This window comes from Oryx dammah, unplaced genomic scaffold (genome assembly GCF_014754425.2).
Source record: "Oryx dammah isolate SB20612 unplaced genomic scaffold, SCBI_Odam_1.1 HiC_scaffold_7, whole genome shotgun sequence".
Lineage (NCBI taxonomy): Eukaryota > Metazoa > Chordata > Mammalia > Artiodactyla > Bovidae > Oryx > Oryx dammah.
Genome location: NW_024070191.1, coordinates 33,590,895 through 33,612,340, shown reverse-complemented (window position 1 = coordinate 33,612,340; position 21,446 = coordinate 33,590,895). Strand labels below are relative to the sequence as shown.

General features: G+C 39.6%; 1 protein-coding gene across 1 annotated transcript in view; it reads right to left on the bottom strand.

The window, feature by feature from the left end:
* Positions 1-21,446, bottom strand: part of LOC120865697 (disintegrin and metalloproteinase domain-containing protein 18-like) — a 111,611-nt gene that overhangs the window by 46,165 nt on the left and 44,000 nt on the right. Inside the window, exon 13 of the mRNA XM_040243015.1 lies at positions 14,052-14,250. Coding sequence (XP_040098949.1) covers positions 14,052-14,250 — 199 coding nt within the window. The remainder of the gene's footprint in view (positions 1-14,051; positions 14,251-21,446) is intronic.

Genomic DNA, 21,446 nt, shown 5'->3' with positions numbered 1-21,446 from the left:
GGGTAGAAAGACAAACTGTTCTAGATTTCCTGTTCATGAATTTTTCTTCTGCCTCTCTTTTTATTGAGCTTGAATCTGGATGAATGTATGACTTCTATCTATCGAACCATCTGACTTAAGGGATTTGACATAACTGAGTTTATGATGAGTAGTTCTCAGCATATGATCACTGGATATCTGAAAGCCAGATTGTTTATCTCTACAGGGGCCAATAGTGTGTCCAGAGTTGTTTGTCAAGTTAGTGCAATTTTCCAAAATGCAGCTAGAATGGGCTTCCCCAGTGGTTCAGAAGGTTGTTCAGCACAGCTTTGCTTCAGGAACCCCAGGGAACTACCCTGCTATTTTCCTAAGAAGCTTGGTAGAAACACCACATGGCATTTATTTTTCTCATAACCCACACCTCTAGTAATGGGTCTTTTGTGTTTTATGATTCAAAATGCAGGGCTGTTTGCATTGCAGCTTAGATATGCTGCAGGGGCTTATTCTGGTTTTTTTTTTTTTTTAACCTCCCTCAATATTAGCAACATTTCATGTCACCTGGTAAATGGAATCAAGCAGCACTTCCCCATCTACTGCCTCTGGAACCCAAAGAAGACCGCCTTTGGGTACCGTACTTGTTTCTTTTCATATGAAATGCAAGATACCTAGGGTTTGTCTTTTACTTTGCAGAGGGTGTCAGGTCATGCCCCTGATCACTGGACTCCTAAAACTTTGCTGATATGACAGGTTCCTAAATATTCCTTCAGTGTATCTCCTGCCCTTTTGTAGCACATGTATTTTACTTAGTCCTGCTGACTCTTTTGCGACCCCATGGACTATATACTATATACCAGCCAACCAGGCTTGTCTGTCCATGAGATTTCCCAGGCAAGAATACAGGAGTGGCTTTCCTTCTGCAAGGGCTCTTCCCAACCCAGTGACTGAACCTGCATCTCCTGCACTGGCAGGCAGGTTCTCTACCACTGAGGCAGGAGGGAAGCCCATTCTAGCTACATTTTGCTTATCTAGCCAGGTTAGTACAAAAATCAGTGACAGTGTGGATCAACATGACATTTTCTGGGATGTCCAAATCTCTTCAACTACATGTGGCTGAATGCAGCTATATTTTAACCCTAAATTAATACCATCATCCATTCCATGTGAATACAAGCTGCTTCTCTTTTTCTTTTCAGGTAGGAATAGAAAAGAATATATATATTTGCCAAATCAATGGCTGCACTCCTACCACATATCTAAGGTCATGTTGATCTGCTCTAGTATAGTCACCACACTGGCAGAGCAGGTACAGTTACTTAATCTACTACTTGCTGATATTGGCAATACATACTGTTATCTTCCAGGGACCCTCTGGTTTCTGCAAGGGTCCAGTTGGTCATTCAATGCAGATATTGTATAGCCAACAAGTATGCATCCTTTACATCTTTAAGCAAAGCACTAATTTCTGGAAGGACTTTCTCTATGGCCTCCCCAAACTGACCAAGGACTTAATGATGCCATTGCACAAACTACCATGATGTGAACTCCAAGAATACACTCTAGGATGGAGAAAGAACTACCAAATGGACCCTTGAATCTAGGGGACCCATTATGAACTGAAACTTGGCAAGGGTTCTTAATCATTTCCTGACCCCTCTAAGTGCCCACTCTCATGGAGAGACCATGGTGAAACTGGGTTTCTGAAAGTTGCTTAGAATTTGAATAAGGAATTATGATATTCAATAAGGTAATCCTTTTTAGTCTCTCAGTCATCCATTCTTTATTTTCTTTGATGGTACAAAGACTATACCTTTGTAGGCTGCTCATATAACACAACAGAATAGAAACTATATTCTGTAATATTAGCCATCTGTCTGACGGTAAATCAGGTATCCACATCTGCTACTCTGTCCCTGATGCTTATTATAATAATTTTATCCAGCTGTTCCAGGCACTGCTATCTGATCTTGATTTTTTCAAGAGCTTATCATGCCAATTACCATCAATGAACCTCCTTCTATATTATCCCCTCCTACCGTCATTGTCTTGGCCTACAGAGAAGGCCATTATTGAAATTTATGGTGATTCTGATACCCTTCTCACCAGCACATCCCAAGGCCATGGTCCTTCCTGCTGGGCTTAATTATTTGGCCTTATGTATGTAGCATGTACATTACAGAATATCCACTTCCCTGAGCCTTTCCTTCCTTTACTCCACTAAGTGGTACAGCAATTCTTTCATTTAAAATTCACTTAGAATGGGCCACCATATCGTCACCATGCTTATTTAACTTATATGCAGAGTACATGATGAGAAATGCTGGGCTGGAGGAAGCACAAGCTGGAATCAAGATTGCTGAGAGAATTATCAATAACCTCAGATATGCAGATGACACTACCCTTATGGCAGAAAGTGAAGAAGAACTTAAGAGTCTCTTGATGAAAGTGAAAGAGCAGAGTGAAACAGTTGGCTTAAAGCTCAACATTCAGAAAGCAAAGATCATGGCATCCAGTTCCATCACTTCAGAGCAAATAGATGGAGAAACAGTGGACACAGTGGCAGACTTTATTTTTTGGAATCCAAAATCACTGCAGATGGTGACTGCAGTCATGAAATAAAAGACAGTTACTCCTTGGAAAAAAAGTTATGACCACCCTAGACAGCATATTAAGAAGCAGAGAAATTACGTTGCCAACAAAGATCCATCTAGTCAAAGCTATGGTTTTTCCAGTGGTCATGTATGGATGTGAGAGTTGGACTATAAAGAAAGCTGAGTGCAGAAGAATTGATGCTTTTGAACTGTGGTGTTGGAGAAGACTCTTGAGAGTCCCTTGGACTGCAAGGAGATCCATCCAGTTCATCCCAAAGGAAATAAGTCCTGAATGTTCATTGGAAGGACTGATGCTGAAGCTGAAACTCCAATACTTTGACCACATGATATGAAGAGCTGACTCATTTGAAAAGACCCTGATGCTGGGAAAGATTGAAGGTGAGAGGAGAAGGGGAGAACAGAGGATGAGATGGTTGGATGGTATCACTGAGTCAAGGGACGTGAGTTTGCATCAACTCTGGGAGTTGGTGATGGACAGGGAGGCCTGACATGCTACAGTCCATGGGGTTGCAAAGAGTCAGACACGACTGAGCAGCTGAACTAAACTGAACTGAACTCACCTAGAATGGGCCATCATGTTATTTTCAATGTTTTTGGAAACAAGCCAAGCAAAAATGTTTACTATCTTCTAGTACCCATGCAGAATGTTGATTCCTCAACCTTGGGAGAATGATTCCATAACAATAAACTCTCTCCTACCAAGACTTATGGCCCTGATCCAGTCTTATGAAAAAGGACTCTCAGAATCCGGTTCCATGCATATCCTTTGGTTTCAGCTGTAACTGCTAACTAGGACCTACAGCTCTGTTGGTGTAGAGCCTTGCTGTCGTTCAGTCACTAAGCAGTGTCTGACTCTTTGTGACCCCATGGACTGCAGCAAAGGCTTCCCTGTCCTCTGGAGATCCTGGAGTCTGGTCAGATTCATATGCATTGAGTCTGTGATGCTTTCCAGCCATCTCTTCCTCTGCTGCCCTCTCCTCCTTTTGCCTTCCATCTTTCCCAGCATCAGGGTCTTTTCCAATGAGAGCTCTGTTACTTCTGTATAAGCTCCAGGACATCTGGGCTTTAGTTTAAGAGAGCTCTGTGTCTTAACTCTTTTAAGTTAGTGGCCAAAATATAGGGGAAGAAACTCAGGGGATACATTTTGTGTGACAGTTGTCAACAACTTGGTGCTTGCTGAGAGTATTTGTCATCTGCTTTATTGACTATGCCAAAGCCTTTGACTGTGTGGATCACAAGAAACTGTGGAAGATTCTGAGAGAGATGGGAATACCAGACCACATGACCTTCCTCTTGAGAAATCTGTATGCAGGCCAGAAAGCAATAGTTAGAACTGGACATGGAACAACAGACTGGTTCCAAATCGGGAAAGGAGTACATCAAGGCTGTATATTGTCATCCTGCTTATTTAACTTATATGCAGAGTACATCATGAGAAATGCTGGACTGGAAGAAACACAAGCTGGAATCAAGATTGCCGGGAGAAATATCAAGAACCTCAGATATGCAGATGACACCACCCTTATGGCAGAAACTGAAGAGGAACTAAAAAGCCTCTTGATGACAGTGAAAGAGGAGAATGAAAAAGTTGGCTTAAAGCTCAACAGTCAGAAAACGAAGATCATGGCATCCGGTCCCATCACTCCATGGGAAATAGATGGGGAAACAGTGGAAACAGTGTCAGACTTTATTTTGGGGGGCTCCAAAATCACTGCAGATGGTGATTTCAGCCATGAAATTAAAAGAGGCTTACTCCTTGGAAGAAAAGCTATGACCAACCTAGATAGCATATTCAAAAGCAGAGACATTACTTTGCCGACTAAGGTCCGTCTAGTCAAGGCTATGGTTTTTCCAGTTGTCATGTATGGATGTGAGAGTTGGACTGTGAAGAGGGCTGAGCGCAGAAGAATTGATGCTTTTGAACTGTGGTGTTGGAGAAGACTCTTGAGAGTCCCTTGGACTGCAAGGAGATCCAACCAGTCCATTCTGAAGGAGATCAGCCCTGGGATTTCTTTGGAAGGACTGATGCTAAAGCTGAAACTCCAGTACTTTGGACATCTCATGTGAAGAGTTGACTCATTGGAAAAGAGTTTGATGCTGGGAGGGATTGGGGGCAGGAGAAGAAGGAGACGACAGAGGATGAGATGGCTGGATGGCATCATGGACTCGATGGACTTGAGTCTGAGTGAACTCCGGGAGTTGGTGCTGGACAGGGAGGCCTGGCGTACTGTGATTCATGGGTTCGCAAAGAGTCGGACACGACTGAGTGACTGAACTGAACTGAACTCTGCCTAGATGGAAGTCTCTGCAGCTGCAGCTGTTGACTTTGACCTGCCCTGAAGGGAGTTCAGGGTGGAGAATTAGGCAGCCTGTGCTCCAGGAAAACTGATGGAACAGGTCTTTATATAGTTAGATATTTTCAGGATCTGATTTCATGATCCCAATCCTTATCTAGAAAAGCATGAAATCCCTTCATGGTGACATCAGCTCCTCATGATTAGCAGAAAACCTCTTGTAAAGTATGCACTTGTTTTCATGTACTCCACCGTCACCATAATCATATGCATTGGCCTTCTTCCACTACATCTTTGGAGCGAGCAGTTTCTCAGAGCTATCTGAGGGGCTGTCTCCCAGGCTGCAGTCCTAATCTTGTTCCAGATAAAACTACTTGCATGCCCACATTGTGCATCTTTTCTTTAGTTGACACAGACATATGTATTATTTTCAAGCAAGGGGAACATCCCTAGGCCAGATTGGGTGCAGGTGTTGGTATGACAGGGGCAGTTTGATATTTTACAGATTCAAACGTTTCAGAGAAATCTGGATGCTCAAAAGTTTAGGGGACATATCTTTAACTCCTCCCATCCTCAATGCAAGATTCTCGTTTTCTTCCCAACCAGATCCTTAACCTGGCAAAATAGATTTGATTGACAATTTAACCTTTTCTGGAGTTCCTTCAACTTGTGAAGTCTTCAAATTTCTCTATCCTCTGATTTTAACTATATAAGTTAATAAGGAGGCCCTTCCACTCAGTCTGAATTCAAATCATCCTATTGCAGGGAAGAGCCAATTCTGACTCCATGTTGGAACTGTTTCTTTGACTTGATTTTCATTGTTTTGGCTATTATGAGTATACATAATGGTCTGCCTCACAGAACCCTGCCTGATTGTTAAACTAAAATGCCTTTGTTCAGCTCATAGACAACTAACATGACCCTGCCCCCCTGTGAATGGCTGTGATAAAGAAGAGATTAGACATTCCTTCCACAAGCTTGTCATTCCTGGAGATGTTTTGGAAGACTGGTGGCCTTTTTTACTTTATTTCCTCACCACCTCTCTCTCTCCCATTCTGCTTTTTTATTTCCTCACCTCCCTCATCTCTGTTCTATAAAAGAACCTGATAAGATGGTTATTCTGAAACATTAGTCTGCTACCTTCTTGGTTGGCTGGCTTTCTGAATAAAGTCACATTCCTTACCTCAACACCTTGTCTCTGGATTATTGGCCTGTTGTGTGGCAAACAGAGCAAGCTTACACTCGGTTCCAATATCTTTTTGCTATCTTTTCCCAGATTCTAATGTTGCTTTGTAATAGACATCCAGTTCCGTTGCCCTGGTAATTACTATTTCCCCATACAGTTCACTCATACCAGCTGATACAAGGTATACCCTGTCACTAGCATCCTATCCCTGATCATTCTGTGAGCACATTGTCAGTTTCCCCCAGTGATGAGGTGTTCATCGATTGCCTGTTAGTGAGTGATGTCATTCTGAAAATGTATCTTGTATTTTCTCACACCGCTGTCAGTAACAAGAGTTAGTGGCTGAAGCCTCCAGAAGTCAGCCTCTGGATAAGGTACAATGTGCAAACTATTAGTGATCAGGTCATCCAGACCATCAGGAAGTGAGAGGGAAGCAACAGGAGAGAGCCGAGAAGAAATCAAACTAATATGCAGGCCCAGCAAAGATTTGACCCACTACAATTAGCTAGCTGTGGAGATCAACGGGGTGAGTTGACAGCTGGGAGTTCTCTGATGACACTCAGCAGTATTTTTCTTGTCCTCTACAACTCATTTTCCTTTCAACATTCTATTTTCTTTCCTTTAACTGCACTTTGTACAGTTACGAGCTTTATGTTTCTTTGGTGTGTATGTATTTACTGTCTTTGTCTCTTGACTCTAAGCTCTGTGAGTACAGTAACCATGCACATGTGTCCAACTTGAATATTATCAGCCCTGTGCACATACATTCTCACTATATATATATTTAATGGACAAACATGATGACTAGTATTGACTCTACAGATGCTTTAAAAGTTTAAGTTTACTTAAAGAAATAATGCAGAATGTAAGAAATTTTTGTTAATTTGTATGTCTCATATAGTAGGCTACTACAAGAACTGCTTTTTGCCCATAGTTTTTGGCAACAACAACAAGAAAAAAAATGCCTGCTTGCCGGGAGTCAGCATGGGAGATCCCACCTATGACAAGGTCATGCGGAGAGACCTGACGGGCAAGGCGAGTCAGGTCTCAAGGGGTCCTCTGCCTGAGCATCTACCCCGAAACCAAAATCTGTCTGTTTACTGTCTGCTATACTATACTTTTCTGACATTACAGGGGGCTTTCCCCAACCACCTTTCTCTGGAAAGTGTTAACTCCGAGCTCCAGTTAACAGTCTCCTGCATATAAAAAGAATGTCTCAGTTTAAACCCCTTTGATGGCTTTCTAATTTACCCGACCGGTCTGCCCAGACTTTTACAACTTGTGATTGTTTACAGCCCCCCAACTGCGAGAGGCATGCAGCTTAAAGCATCTTAAAGATATAGAGCCCCTTAGAGTTAAGAATTAGTTTGGTGAAGAGTTTGTTGAGTTAATGTTTACTGCCAGGCTTCCATATCCTTTATCTTTTAGGCAACTGGAAGATATTAATCAATGTAAACAGGATGCAGAAATAGGAATATAGTAGTTTTTGATGTTAGCAATACAAGACTTTTGAGTTAATGAATTTTCTCTTTGTTATAAATCACTGTACTTCTCTTTCTTTGTTATAAATTGTTGTGTCCTTGCTATGTAAGAATGTAACTTTATTTAGTGCTTTCTGAGAGTGGCACCAGACTTTGGGAAGAACAACACTATTACCCTTATCAGAAAAGGGCTGTAAAGTGCTAATTGGCCTTCTGGCCAGAAGATGATGTAAATCACCTAAGACTTGTGTATAACAGCTAGGTATGCAGAGAGAAAGCCTGGTCTTGATAAGAGTCAGGGCTGTTCACACTGCATAATTTTGTATTATCCATTGATCTCTATGTACAACCAAAAATATAAAAGCTTTCCTGAACAATAAAGGATGGACCAGTTTCTCAGACCAGCTTCTCAAACTGGTTTCTTGGAAATCTGGCTCCCCCCGTGTTGAATCTCTCTCTCTCTCTTTCTCCCTCTCCCTCCCTCTCCTTTTCAGGCTGAATTCCCATCTGGGGCATGGAGGCTTTCCAAGTCTATTTACTTGCCCTGGCTTCTAAGACCTACGTGAGAGGGAGCCCAAGGCAGGGCACCCTCCGCTATTCAAGTGGACTCTGGTGGCCTAACGTAGATGGTGCAAGTTCCTTGTCTGGAACTTTATTGGTTTTCCATGTAAACCAAGTTATTCAGCCTCTTTTCTCCACCAGTTTTCCTACTATACTATTTCTTCTTAATCTTGTTTTATATTTCTAAACAAGTAAGTTTTTCCTCACCTACTCCATCTCCCCTTCGAATTACCCTGGATCCACCGGGGCAGGAACCCGGCACCTGCTCAAAATAAGAATCGAGTGAATGAATCACCTCAGTTCAGTTCAGTGGCTCAGTCGTGTCTGACTCTTCGTGATCCCATGGACTGCAGCATGCCAGGCCTCCCTGTCCATCACCAACTCCCGGAGTTTACTCAAACACATGAACATTAAGTTGGTGATGCCATCCAACCATCTCACCCTCTGACATCCCCTTGTCCCCCTGCCTTCAATCATTCCTAGCATCAGGGTCATTTCATTTTTTTTTAAATTAATTTATTTATTTTTAATTTTTACTTTACAATTCTGTATTGGTTTTGGCAATCAGTCAGTTCTTCACATCAGGTGGTGAAAGTATTGGAGTTTCAGTTTCAGCATCAGTCCTTCCAATGCACATTCAGGACTGATTTCCTTTAGGATGGACTGGTTGGATCTCCTTGCAGTCCAAGGGACTCTCAAGAATCTTCTCCAACACAACAGTTCAAAAGCATCAATTCTTCTGCATTTAGCTTTCTTTATAGTCCAACTCTCACATCCATACCTGACTACTGGAAAAACCATAACTTTTACTAGATAGACCTTTGTTGGCAAAGTAATGTCTCTGCTTTTTTAATACGCTATCTAGGTTGGTCATAACTTTTCTTCCAAGGAGCAAGCATCTTTTAATTCATGACTGCAGTCACCACCTGCAGTGATTTTGGATTCAAAAAATAAAGTCTGTCACTGTTTCCACTGTTTCCCCATTTATTTGCCATGAAGTGATGGGACCAGATGCCATGATCTTAGTTTTCTGAGTGTTGAGCTTTAAGCCAACTTTTTCACTCTCTTCTTTCACTTTCATCAAGAGACTCTTTAGTTTTTCACTTTCTGCCATAAGGGTGGTGTCATCTGCATATCTGAGGTTATTGATATTTCTCCCGGCAATCTTGACTCCAGCTTGTGTTTCTCCCAGTCCAGGGTTTCTCATGATGTACTCTGCATATAAGTTAAATAAGCAGAGTGACAATATACAGCCTTGACATACTTCTTTCCCTATTTGGAACCAGTCTGTTGTTTCATGTCCAGTTTTAAGTGTTGCTTCCTGACCTGCATACAGGTTTCTCAAGAAGCCAGTTTCTCAAGAAGCCAGTCAGGTGGTCTGGCATTCCCATCTCTTTCAGAATTTTCCACATTTTATGTGATCTGCACAGTCAAAGGCTTTGGCATAGTCAATAAAGCAGAAGTAGGTGTTTTTCTGGAACTCTCTTGCTTTTTTGATGATCCAGCAGATGTTGGCAATTTTACCTCTGGCTCCTCTGCCTGTTCTAAAACCAGCTTGAACATCTGGAAATTCACAGTTCACATATTGCTGAAGCCTGGCTTGGAGAATTTTTAGCATCACTTTACTAGTGTGTGAGATGAGTGCAGTTGTGTGGTAGTTTGAGCATTCTTTGGCACTGCCTTTCTTAGGGATTGAAATGAAAACTGACATTTTCCAGTCCTATGGCCACTGCTGAGTTTTCCAAATTTGCCGGCATATTGAGTGCAACACTATCACAGCATCATTTTTTAGGATTTGAAATAGCTCAGCTGGCTGGAATTCCATCACCTCCACCAGCTTTGTTCATAGTGATTCCTCCTAAGCTCACATAACTTCGTATTCTAGGATGTCTGGTCTAGGTGAGTGATCATCGTGATTATCTGGGTTGTGAAGATATTTTTGTATAGTTCTTCTGTGAATTCTTGCCACCTCTTCTTAACATCTTCTGCTTTCTTTATTTCATACTATTTCTGTCCTTTACTGTGTCCATATTTGCATGAAATATTCCCTTGGTATCTCTAATTTTCTTAAAGAGATCTCTAATCTTTCTCATTCTATTGTTTACCTCTATTTCTTTGCAGTAATCACTGACTAAGGCTTTCTTATCTCTCCTTGCTATTCTTTGGAACTCTGCATTCAAATGGGACTATCTTTCCTTTTTCCTTTGCTTTTCACTTCTCTTCTATTCACAGCTATTTGTAAGGCTTCCTCAGACAACCATTTTGCCTTTTTTCATTTCTTTTCCTTGGGGATGGTCTTGATCCCTGCCTCCTATACAATGTCACAAACCTCTGTCCATAGTTCTTCAGGTACTCTGTCTATCAGATCTAATCCCTTGAATCTATTTCTCACTTCCACTGTACAATCATAAGGAATTTGATTTAGGTCATATCTGAATGGTCTAAATCGTTTTTCCTTTTTTTTTTTTTTTCAATTTAAGTCTGAATTAAATGAATATTTTTGGGTGAAGAAATTAATAAACTACATCAAAAGATAGATTTTGACCTATTTGAATAAGTTTTGTGGAGATATTAGAACGTATATTCCAAGAGGAAATTCACGAGTGGTTACGTCTTTACTAAGCATCCTTATTTTCATTAGAACTCAAGAAGATGTCAAATGTTAAGTAACTCGGTTTGGTGTTAAAGGTTCATTTCATTAAAAAGAGTGTGGGAAGGACTCTTCCAGTCCAAAGAGTATGGCAGCCAGTCCCCCATCTCTACTTTGTGGAGATGGAGCCAAGCTTTTGGGGTAGGGGTTGCAGAGGTCTGATGGATAATCAAAGTTGATGCTGAAATTGCAAAACAATCTAGGACTATCATTCGTATTGGAAGTCACTGTTCATCAAGTACATGTTGAAAGAAAACTATGTTATGGTCACTAATAAAAGAGCGTGAAAGCTATCCAACTGTCACTAAAGGCAGATTTGGGAATAGATGTTGAAAGAGATGATAATCCTGTTCCTTTGTCAAATGTTAACGCAGCAGTATTTAAAAAACAAACAAACAAAAAATGGTCATTCAGTGGCTCACCCATCACAAAGACCATCCTCATCATCCTGAGGACAATGAGAACAAAGAAAAATGAACAGATGATATCTTTGAAGAGCTGAACAACTTCCTGAAAGTTGACCAAGGAACATGATTTGACCTTACATTGGCAGCAAACTACTTAGAAATCAAAGATTTGCTTGATGTTACCCGCAAGGCTGTTTGTCAATATGAAGAGATTTGAAAGACATCCAAAATCAAAAGCGATTTTACTGAAGAAGGGAAAACCCAGGAATGCAAAGAGAAATTGTCTGCCTGATGCTGCAGCAGTGCAGCAATTATTCCAAATACTAGTTGCCCTGTTTTGTTTATAATTGTAATATTAGAGACACAGACAACAAATGCAGCAGCAAATCAATTGTATTGGCAGAATTTTGTCCTCATTGCATGTGTAGTTTCAGTAGAGATTACAAACTTATGGCTCAGTTTCTTCTAGTATGATCAAAAACTTCCTTTCTCTTCGCTTTGAATAAAATTGAACTGTTGGTTCTCTATAGAAAAAAATTTAAAAACCTAAAAGGATCGTTTCCTAGATTCAACTTATTGGATCTTACAGAGACTAAATAAGTAATAAGTAAATTATTTAATTTAAAAGTGATGCATTAAATGTTGGTCAAAAGTTACTGTGGCAAACACAAATAATATTTTCAAATGCAAATGAGCATTGTAAAATAACAACAAAGAACTAAGTAAAAAGCAACATCTTGAAAACATAACATAGAGAAAATAGCACTGATCTGTGATTCATGAGAGATGAAAGCTCTGTAGCTCTGGAATTTTGGTTGTCACCTAACCTGAAACTTGTTACTAAAGATGAGTTTCAAATAATTAGGAAGATAAAAAATACTTACAGGAAATTAAAAAAAATAATAATTAGGAAGACAACGTAAAACCAGTACTGTGTAATTTGGTACAAACTATAAACCTTGTGTTACAGCTGGGCAAATAACTGAAATTTGGTGTTCTGCTACCTTTACTCAATTAGCAAATGATTTTATTTGAATGTCACTGAGTAATTTTGATTTATTCTAAACTTAATTTACTTCTTTAAAAATATAAAATCATATTGAGGTATGAATAATCACTGTCTGAAAAGGAGGGATATATGTATTAGTCATGTGAATTATTCTCAAAAATTGTTTAAAAATTGAAATATAAAAACAAATTTTAATCAGTTGCCTGAGACTACTGTTATCCTATCAGTTCTTCAGTGAGGAAATATAATTCTATACTTTCAGAATGAAGTTCATTCTGAACTTTTTAAGTTTCAGGCCACTAAAATTAGGTTATGAATGGTAAAGTGAGAAGTTCAGTAAAATTATGGAATCTACTAACTTGCTATTCCAATCTCTATATACATAAATATAGCTTCTAATTTGAGCTGTAAATATGGATCTTTTTGATGAGAAAGTTAAGATCCAAACCAAAAACCAAACCATAAGAAAAGGAATGCATAATATTATCCTCAAAGTTTGAAATTCTCCTACAAAAACTAATTTTCCTTCCTTCATATTTAATCTTTACTGACCTTGTGATTCAGTTCTTCCAATTCTAGAGTTGTGTGATATCTATTATATCTTAGAGAGGGATCCAAATTTAAGATAAATATATAAGACAGGACCCTCCAGCCCCTGCCCAGGTGCCCTGGGACCCAGCACCTCCCATCAGTGGGCCCAGACCAGACCCAGGACCCTGCAGGCCCTGCAGTCCACATCAAGGGTAACATTTGAGCACACAGTTCTGGAGAATGGAGAGCAGTGTGCTGCTGGGTTCCATAGAAAGTGTGCTATAAAATGAAATAAACCCACCTAAAGTGTGCTGCGTGCTAAGTTGTTTCCAAATCTTTGCAAATATGGACTGTAGCCTGCCAGGCTCCTGTGTCCATAAGATTCACCAGGCAAGAATACTGGAGTTGCTTGCCATGCCCTCTCACCCAGGGATTGAACTTGCATCTCTTATGTCTCATGCATTGGCAGGTGGATTCTTTACCACTAGTGCCACTTGGAAAGCCCCCAACCCATCTAATACATAGAAATGTAAATAGAGAATCAGGCAAAATGAGGCAAAGAAGGAATATGTTCCCCCGAAGAAAAAGGAAACAAAATGGAGACAAGCAATCTACTTATACAGAGTTTGAGGTAACGATCATATTAATACTAATATTGTGTGTGTTCATCACTCAGTTGTCCCTGACTCTTTGTCATATCATTTACTGTAGCCCACCAGGCTCCTCTGTCCATGGGATTATCCAGGCAAGAATACTGGAGTGGGTTGCCATGTTCCACTTCAGGGCATCTTCCTCATCCAGGGATCAAACCTGGATCTCCTGTATTGCAGGCAGATTCTTTACCATCTGAGCCACCAGAGAAGCCCCAATACTAATGTTAATTTTTAACTTAAATTTTTACACTTAACTTTAAGTGTGTGGGGAAGCTGTCAAGTCACAGAAGCAGGTAATGTTTCTAAAACCCAAAGTTTTAGTTGAAAAGTTTTGAGTTTTATCCTTAGCAACAGATTCAGCCAGTTATTTTCCTTGAAATGACATGCTCACTTCATTCATTTTTGATGTCTTCCAAATACCCAACTCTTAATCAACATCATTTGTCTCAATCATTATGTTAAGTAAAAATGGTGTTCCATGTCAAAGGTGGCTAGTTCAGTTCACAAATCAACCAGTTGCAGAAGTGCTTTACTGTGTCCTCTGGTATGAAAGTGCTTTAAATATCCACCCCAAGGATCATGCAGGATATTAAGAAGATTTGTACCCTGATATTGAGGCTTAATAAAATTATTAATTTTCTCTGCTTCATCAAAGACAAGAAAAAGAGAAATATATAAAAAAGAGCTATACCTTTTCCAAATACCTCGGCACACTGGTTGTCAGTAGTTTGGCATCGTCCATTGTAACAATATGCTTTCCCCAACCTGCACAACTGACCATTCATGGCATATGTGTCAGGAACACAATTACTGGAAGTCCCATTGCAATACTCGGTAAAATCACACTCTGGATCCACACTCTTTCTACAGGGAGTGCCTGCTACTGATATCTAGGAGGAAAATGAAAATCATGTTCCATGAGTGACTATTCTCAATTTATTACTGAAGAGAAAATGAGATGTGCCTGATTACAGCAAGTCCCCTACATATCAACGCATTCTACTCCATTTGGAAATCCGATTTGTTCATAAATCCAACAAAGTTAGCCTAGGCACTTAGTTCAGTCGTTAGTTAGTTCAGTCGCTCAGTCATGTCTGACTCTTTGCAATCCCATGAATCGCAGCACGCCAGGCCTCCCTGTCCATCACCATCTCCCGGAGTTCACTCAGACTCACGTCCATCGAGTCCGTGATGCCATCCAGCCATCTCATCCTCTGTCGTCCCCTTCTCCTCCTGCCCTCAATCCCTCCCAGCATCAAACTCTTTTCCAATGAGTCAACTCTTCGCATGAGGTGGCCAAAGTACTGGAGTTTCAGCTTTAGCATCAGTCCTACCAAAGAAATCCCAGGGTTGATCTCCTTCAGAGTGGACTGGTTGGATCCCCTTTCAGTCCAAGGGACTCTCAAGAGTCTTCTCCAACACCACAGTTCAAAAGCATCAATTCTTCGGTGCTCAGCCCTCTTCACAGTCCAACTCTCACATCCATACATGACCACAGGAAAAACCATAGCCTCAACTAGATGGACCTTAGCCGGCAAAGTAATGTCTCTGCTTTTGAATATACTATCTAGGTTGCTCATAACTTTTCTTCCAAGGAGTAAGCGTCTTTTAATTTCATGGCTGCAGTCACCATCTGCAGTGATTTTGGAGCCCCCCAAAATAAAGTCTGACACTGTTTCTACTGTTTCCCCATCTATTTCCCACGAAGTGATGGGACCAGATGCCATGATCTTCGTTTTCTGAATGTTGAGCTTTAAGCCAACTTTTTCACTCTCCTCTTTCACTTTCATCAAGAGGCTTTTTAGCTCCTCTTCACTTTCTGCCATAAGGGTGGTATCATCTGCATATCTATACTGTAACATATTTATTGTCCTTTTCACAAAAATAATACTTCAAAAAACCCAAACAATAAATATTTTAAATCTTATAATATCTTGAAAAGTACAGCACAATAGCTGGTATCCAGGGGCTGGCATCGAGTGAACAGGTAAGAATTACTGACTGGAGGAGGAAGACCAGGTGAGAGATGGTAGAGCTAAAGGATCATCAGGAATAGGAGATGGAGGGTGATGCTTCAATCATGCTTGATGTTAATAGCACGGGTTCTAGTTTCTTGGGGAAGCAAATGCACATTTGCGATATTTGACAGTTTGTGAGTTGAAGGTTCATAGGTAGGGAACTTACCATATTGATACTAGAGAGGATTACAGAGCCCTACTGCTGAGTTCTCCAAAGGAAAGGGCAGGCAGAGTATTCATCATGAAGCCTGAGGAAAAGTAACTGTCTCAAAGGCTAAAAGGATCGTCCACCAGAGTTTTGTGTTTTACATCAAAAGACCACCAGACTAACCAGCATTTGGATGGAGACAGATCAAACAGATGAAGCATACTTGCTCCTCAAAATTGGAGAAACACTGCCTCTACCATTTTCTTCTTGGAGATACCCAGGAGACAAACTCCCTGGTTTCATATACTCCATTATATTTAAAATAGATAACCTAATTTAATCTATCTATTTAAAATAGATAGCAAAGACCTACTGTATAGCACAAGGAACTCTCCTCAATATTCTGTAGAATATTGAATTATGCATATATAATTTGTATAACTGAATCCCTTAGCTGTACACCCCAAACTAGTACAACATCATAAATCAACTATAGTCTGATATAAAAGAAATTTTTTTAAAAAAAGCTTCCTGGTTTTAATATCTTGCTTGGACTTTTACTAACTTACTTGTGTGAGTGAGACACATAATTCTTCATTTGTAAACTTGGGATAATAATCATTCTCTCATAAGGTTCTTGTTAGTATTAAACTGAATTAATGTAACAAGTGCTTGAACAACATATGGTAAACAATATATGGAGTAGCTATTACCATTGCTGTCATCATCACCATTATATTTATCATTTGTGAGCTAAAATCCTCTTTTTATAGCTCAGATAAAGAGTACATTTATGATCATATCTTTATTCCCTGTTGACTTAATCAGGCATTGTTGCCTTCTATGATGAAGTTCACCATGGCCGGAAGCTGACATTCTATGCATGTTGAAGTAACACACACACTCTACAGTTCAGTTCCATTGACCTAATATTTAACAGACTGAGGCAAAGATGAGCAATACATGAATGAAATGCCATCTTATAAAGGACTGTATGAAGAAGAAACTCTTTCAACATAGAATTCCATTCTTGGGAAATATATATTTCAATAATGACTGTGAAATAAAGACTTGCCCAGGAAAACAATAATTAAGATAATTGATTTCAGCAGATAGAAATTACAAGGAATAGTAAAGGAAGTCTTCAGATATAAGGAGTATGGTACTGAGCAGAAATTTACAGAAGGAAATAAAGAGACCCAGAAGTGGAATAAATGATGCTAATTGCAAAATTCTGTTTTCTTCATTTTACTTGTTCTAAAAAATAAGACTATATAAAGCAAAACAAGTAACAAAATATTTTCTGTTTATAATATGTGAGAGATGTTCTTTTATATAAGGTCCATCTCCATATATGAAGTGTATTATGTGAAACCAAACTCTGATTGATCAAAGATCTGTAAACTCAGAGAAACTATTAATAGTAAAATGATTGTTTAAGGTTAAATAATAAACAAGTAGCAATGACAAAATTAAATCATGTTGTGCAGTTTTAGAGTCTATATTTAGTTTGCAGACCAATTGCAAGGCTCATTAATAGCTACTGGGAATTCAAAATAGTATAGCCAGTTTAGAATATAGGTTTACAGTTTCCTATAAAACTCCATATACACTTACTGTACAAACCAACAATTTCATTTATAGTTATCTAAGGGAAAAAAACAATATTCATGCAAAATCTGCTTATGAATATTTTTATAGCAGCTGTATTTTCACCACCCCAAATGGAAAATGAACCAAATATCCCTCAACTGGGAACTGTATTAACAAACTGTGGTACATCCTTAGATTGCTTGCAATACTATTCAGCAATAAAAAAAGGAATGAATTACTGATAAACACAACATAAATGAAGCTCAAATGCATAATGCTAAGAACTGTGGTGTTGGAGAAGACTTTTGAGAGTCCCTTGGACTGCAAGTACATCAAACTAGTCAATCCTAAAGGAAATCAATCTTGAATAGTCATTGGGAGGACTGGTGCTGAAACTGAAGCTCCAATATTTTAGCCACCTGATGTGAAGAACTGATTCCTTAGAAAAAACCCTGATGCTGGGAAAGATTGTAGGCAGGAGAAGAACAGGACAACAGAGGATGAGATGGTTGGATGGCATCACTGACTCAATGGACATGAGTTTGAGCAAGCTCTGGGGGTTGGTGATGGACAAGGAGGCCTGGCATGCTGCAGTTCATGGGATTGCAAAGAGTCGGATATCACTGTGTGACTGAATTGAAGATGACTATTTATAATGTTTACACACATGAGATTCAATAAAATGCAATTTGCTTTTGCAAACCAGAAATGCAGAAAACAGATCTGTAGTTACTAGGGTCTGTGGGTGGACGTGTGAACTATCTACAAAGGGGCATGGAGGTAGGGGGGTTTGAGAGACCTGGTAATGAAACTGCCTATCCTTTGATTGTGGAGCTTGTTATAAGGTTGAATATGTTTGTCATAATACTCAGAAGCAGTCACTAAAATAATTTTACTCTAATGAATTATACTCTAATTGAAAAAAATGAGCAAAAAGAATATATGGAATATTTATGTGTATATAACTTACCAGAGTTGGAATTAAAATATTTTGCATTATGAAACTTGCTTTCTAAGTGCATGCATATTTAGCCTGCACTTGTTAACTCTTGTACTATATTCAATAATTTATGTAACCATTCCAACAACAGTAAACATTAAATTTGCCTTTAAGATTTGCTACTGCAAATTATCCTGTAATTAATACATTTTTTTTTTCCTGAGTTTTCCACACATGGTCATGTTTCTAGGGTACATACGTAAGACATAAACTCATAATAATCAATTAACATAATAATTTATACTTTATTTGGAATATGCAAAAATTGCTCAGGAAAGGGATTAAAGTAATTCAAATTTCCAAAAACACCATGAAACAAAGATCTTTAGTCCCATTCCTTAGATAATATCTGGCATTGTTTTTAAAATTGCTATTTGGATAACTGCTCTATAGTATTGTATTATCATTTTATTTGTGTTTATCTTAATTACTGCAGATGATCGGGGCACACACTGAACAATTATACTTTTCATTGTTGTATATTGCTTGGGTACTCCATTTGCCGGTGTGTGTGTGTTTGTGTGTGTGGTGTGTGACTCAACTTTGATTTATTAATGTGTGAGGATTCTTTGTATTTTCGCTACCCTACACTTTTGGACTTCTCTTGTGGCTAAGCTGGTAAAGAATCCGCCTGCAGTGTGGAGGACCTGGATTTGATCCCTGGGTTGGGAAGATCTCTTGAAGAAGGGAAAGGCTACCTACCCACTCTTGCATTCTGGCCTGGAGAATTCCATGGAATATACAGGGCCTGGTGCACACAAGGTTCAGTATTCTTGCCTTGAGAATTCCATGAACAGTATGAAAAGGCAAAAAGATAGGACACTGATAGATGAATTCCCCAAGTAGGTAGGTGCTAAATATGCTACTGGAGAATGGTGAAGAAATAACTCCAGAAACAAAGAAGAGACAGAGCCAAGCAAAAACAGCACCCAGTTGTGGATGCGACTGGTGATGGAAGTAAAGTCTGATGCTGTAAAGAGCAATATTCCATAGGAACCTGGGATGTTAGGTCCATGAATCGAGGCAACTTGGAAGTGGTCAAACAGGAGATGGCAAGAGTGAACATCGATATTTTAGGAATCACAGAAAAAAAAAATGGACTGGAATGGGTGAATTTAACTCAGATGACCTATTATTACTGTGGGCAAGAATCCCTTAGAAGAAATGGAGTAGCCAATATAGTCAACAAGAGTCTGAAATGCAGTACTTGGATGCAATCTCAAAAATGACAGAATGATCTCTGTTCATTTCCAAGGCAAACCATTCAATATTACAGTAATCCAAGTCTATGCCCTGACCAGTAATGCTGAAGAAGCTGAAGTTGAACTAACACCCCAAAAAGATGTCCTTTTCATTATAAGGGACTGGAATGCAAAATAAGAAGTCAAAACTACCTGGCTGCTGCTGCTGCTGCTGCTGCTAAGTTGCTTCAGTCATGTCCGACTCTGTGCGACCCGATAGACAGCAGCCCACCAGGCTCCCCTGTCCCTGGGATTCTCCAAGCAAGAACACTGGAGTGGGTTGCCATGTCCTTCTCCAATGCATGAAAGTGAAAAGTGAAGTTGCTCAGTTGTGTCCGACCCTCAGCGATCTCATGGACTGCTGCCTTCCAGGCTCCTCCGTCCATACAAATCTGGCTTTGAAGTACAGAATGAAGCAGGGCAAAAGCTAATAAGAGTTTTGCCAAGAGAACGCACTGGTCATAGCAAACACCCTCTTCCAACAACACAAGAGAAGACTTAACACATGGATGTCACTAGACGGTCAATACTGAAATCAGATTGATTATATTCTATGCAGCCAAAGATGTAGAAGATCTATACAGTCAGCAAAAACAAGACTGGGAGCTGACTGTGGCACAGACCATGAACTTTTTATTGCCAAATTCAGACTTAAATTGAAGAAAGTAGGGAAAACCACTAGCCCATTCAGGTGTGACTTAAATCAAATTCCTTATGATTATACAGTGGAAGTGACAAATGATTCAAGAGATTAGATATGTTAGACAGAGTACCTAAAGATCTATGAATGGAGGTTCATGACATTGTACAGCAGGCAGGGATCAAGACCATCCCCAAGGAAAAGAAATGCAAAAAGGCAAAAATGGTTGTCTGCGGGGGCCTGACAAATTGCTGTGAATAGAAGAGAAGTGAAAAGCAAAGTAGAAAAGGAAAGCTATACCCATTTGAATGCAGAGTTCTAAAGAATAGCAAGGAGAGATAAGAAAGCCTTCCTCAGTGATCAATGCAAAGAAATAGAGGTAAACAATAGAATAGGAAAGACTAGAGATCTCTTCAAGAAAATTAGAGATACCAAGGGAACATTTCAGGCAAAGATGGGCACAAAAAAGGACAACAATGGTATGGACCTAACAGAAGCAGAAGATATTAAGAAGAGGTGGCAAGAATATACAGAAGAACTGTACAAAAAAAAGATCTTCATGACCTGGATAATCATGATGGTGTGATCACTCACCTAGAGCCAGACATCCTAGAATGTGAAGTCAAGTGGGCCTTAGGAAACATCACTACAAACAAAGCTAGTGGAGGTGATGGAATTCCAGTTGAGCTATTTCAGATCTTAAGATGATGCTGTGAAAGTGCTGCACTCAATATGCCAGCAAATTTGGAAAACTCAGCAGTGGCCACAGGGCTGGAAAAGGTCAGTTTTCATTCCAATCCCAAAGAAAGTTAATGCCAAAGAATACTCAAACTACCACACTATTGCACTCATCTCACATGCTTCCAAAGTAATGCTCAAAATTCTCCAAGCCAGGCTTCAACAGTACGTGAACTGTGAGCTTCCAGATGTCACACTGGATTTAGAAAAGGCAGAGGAATCAGATATCAAGTTCTAACATTCATTGTATCATGAAAAAAGCAAATGAGTTTCAGAAAAACAACTATTTCTGCTTTATTGACTATGCCGAAGCATTTGACTGTGTGGATCACAATAAACTGTGGAAAATTCTTAAAGAGATGGGAATATATGACTACCTGACCTGCCTCTTGAGAAATCTGTATGCAGGTCAGGAAGCAACAGTTAGAACTGGACATGGAACAATAGACTGTTTCCAAATCAGGAAAGGAGTACATCAAGGCTGTATAATGTCACCCTGTTTATTTTACTTATAGGCAGAGTACATCATGAGAAACGCTGGGCTGGATGAAGCACAAGCTGGAGTCAAGGTAGCCGGGAAAAATATCAATAATCTCAGATATGCAGATGATACCACCTTTATGGCAGAAAGCAAAGAAGAACTAAAGAGCCTCTTGATGAAAGTGAAAGAAGAGAGTGGAAAAAGTTGGCTTAAAGCTCAACATTCAG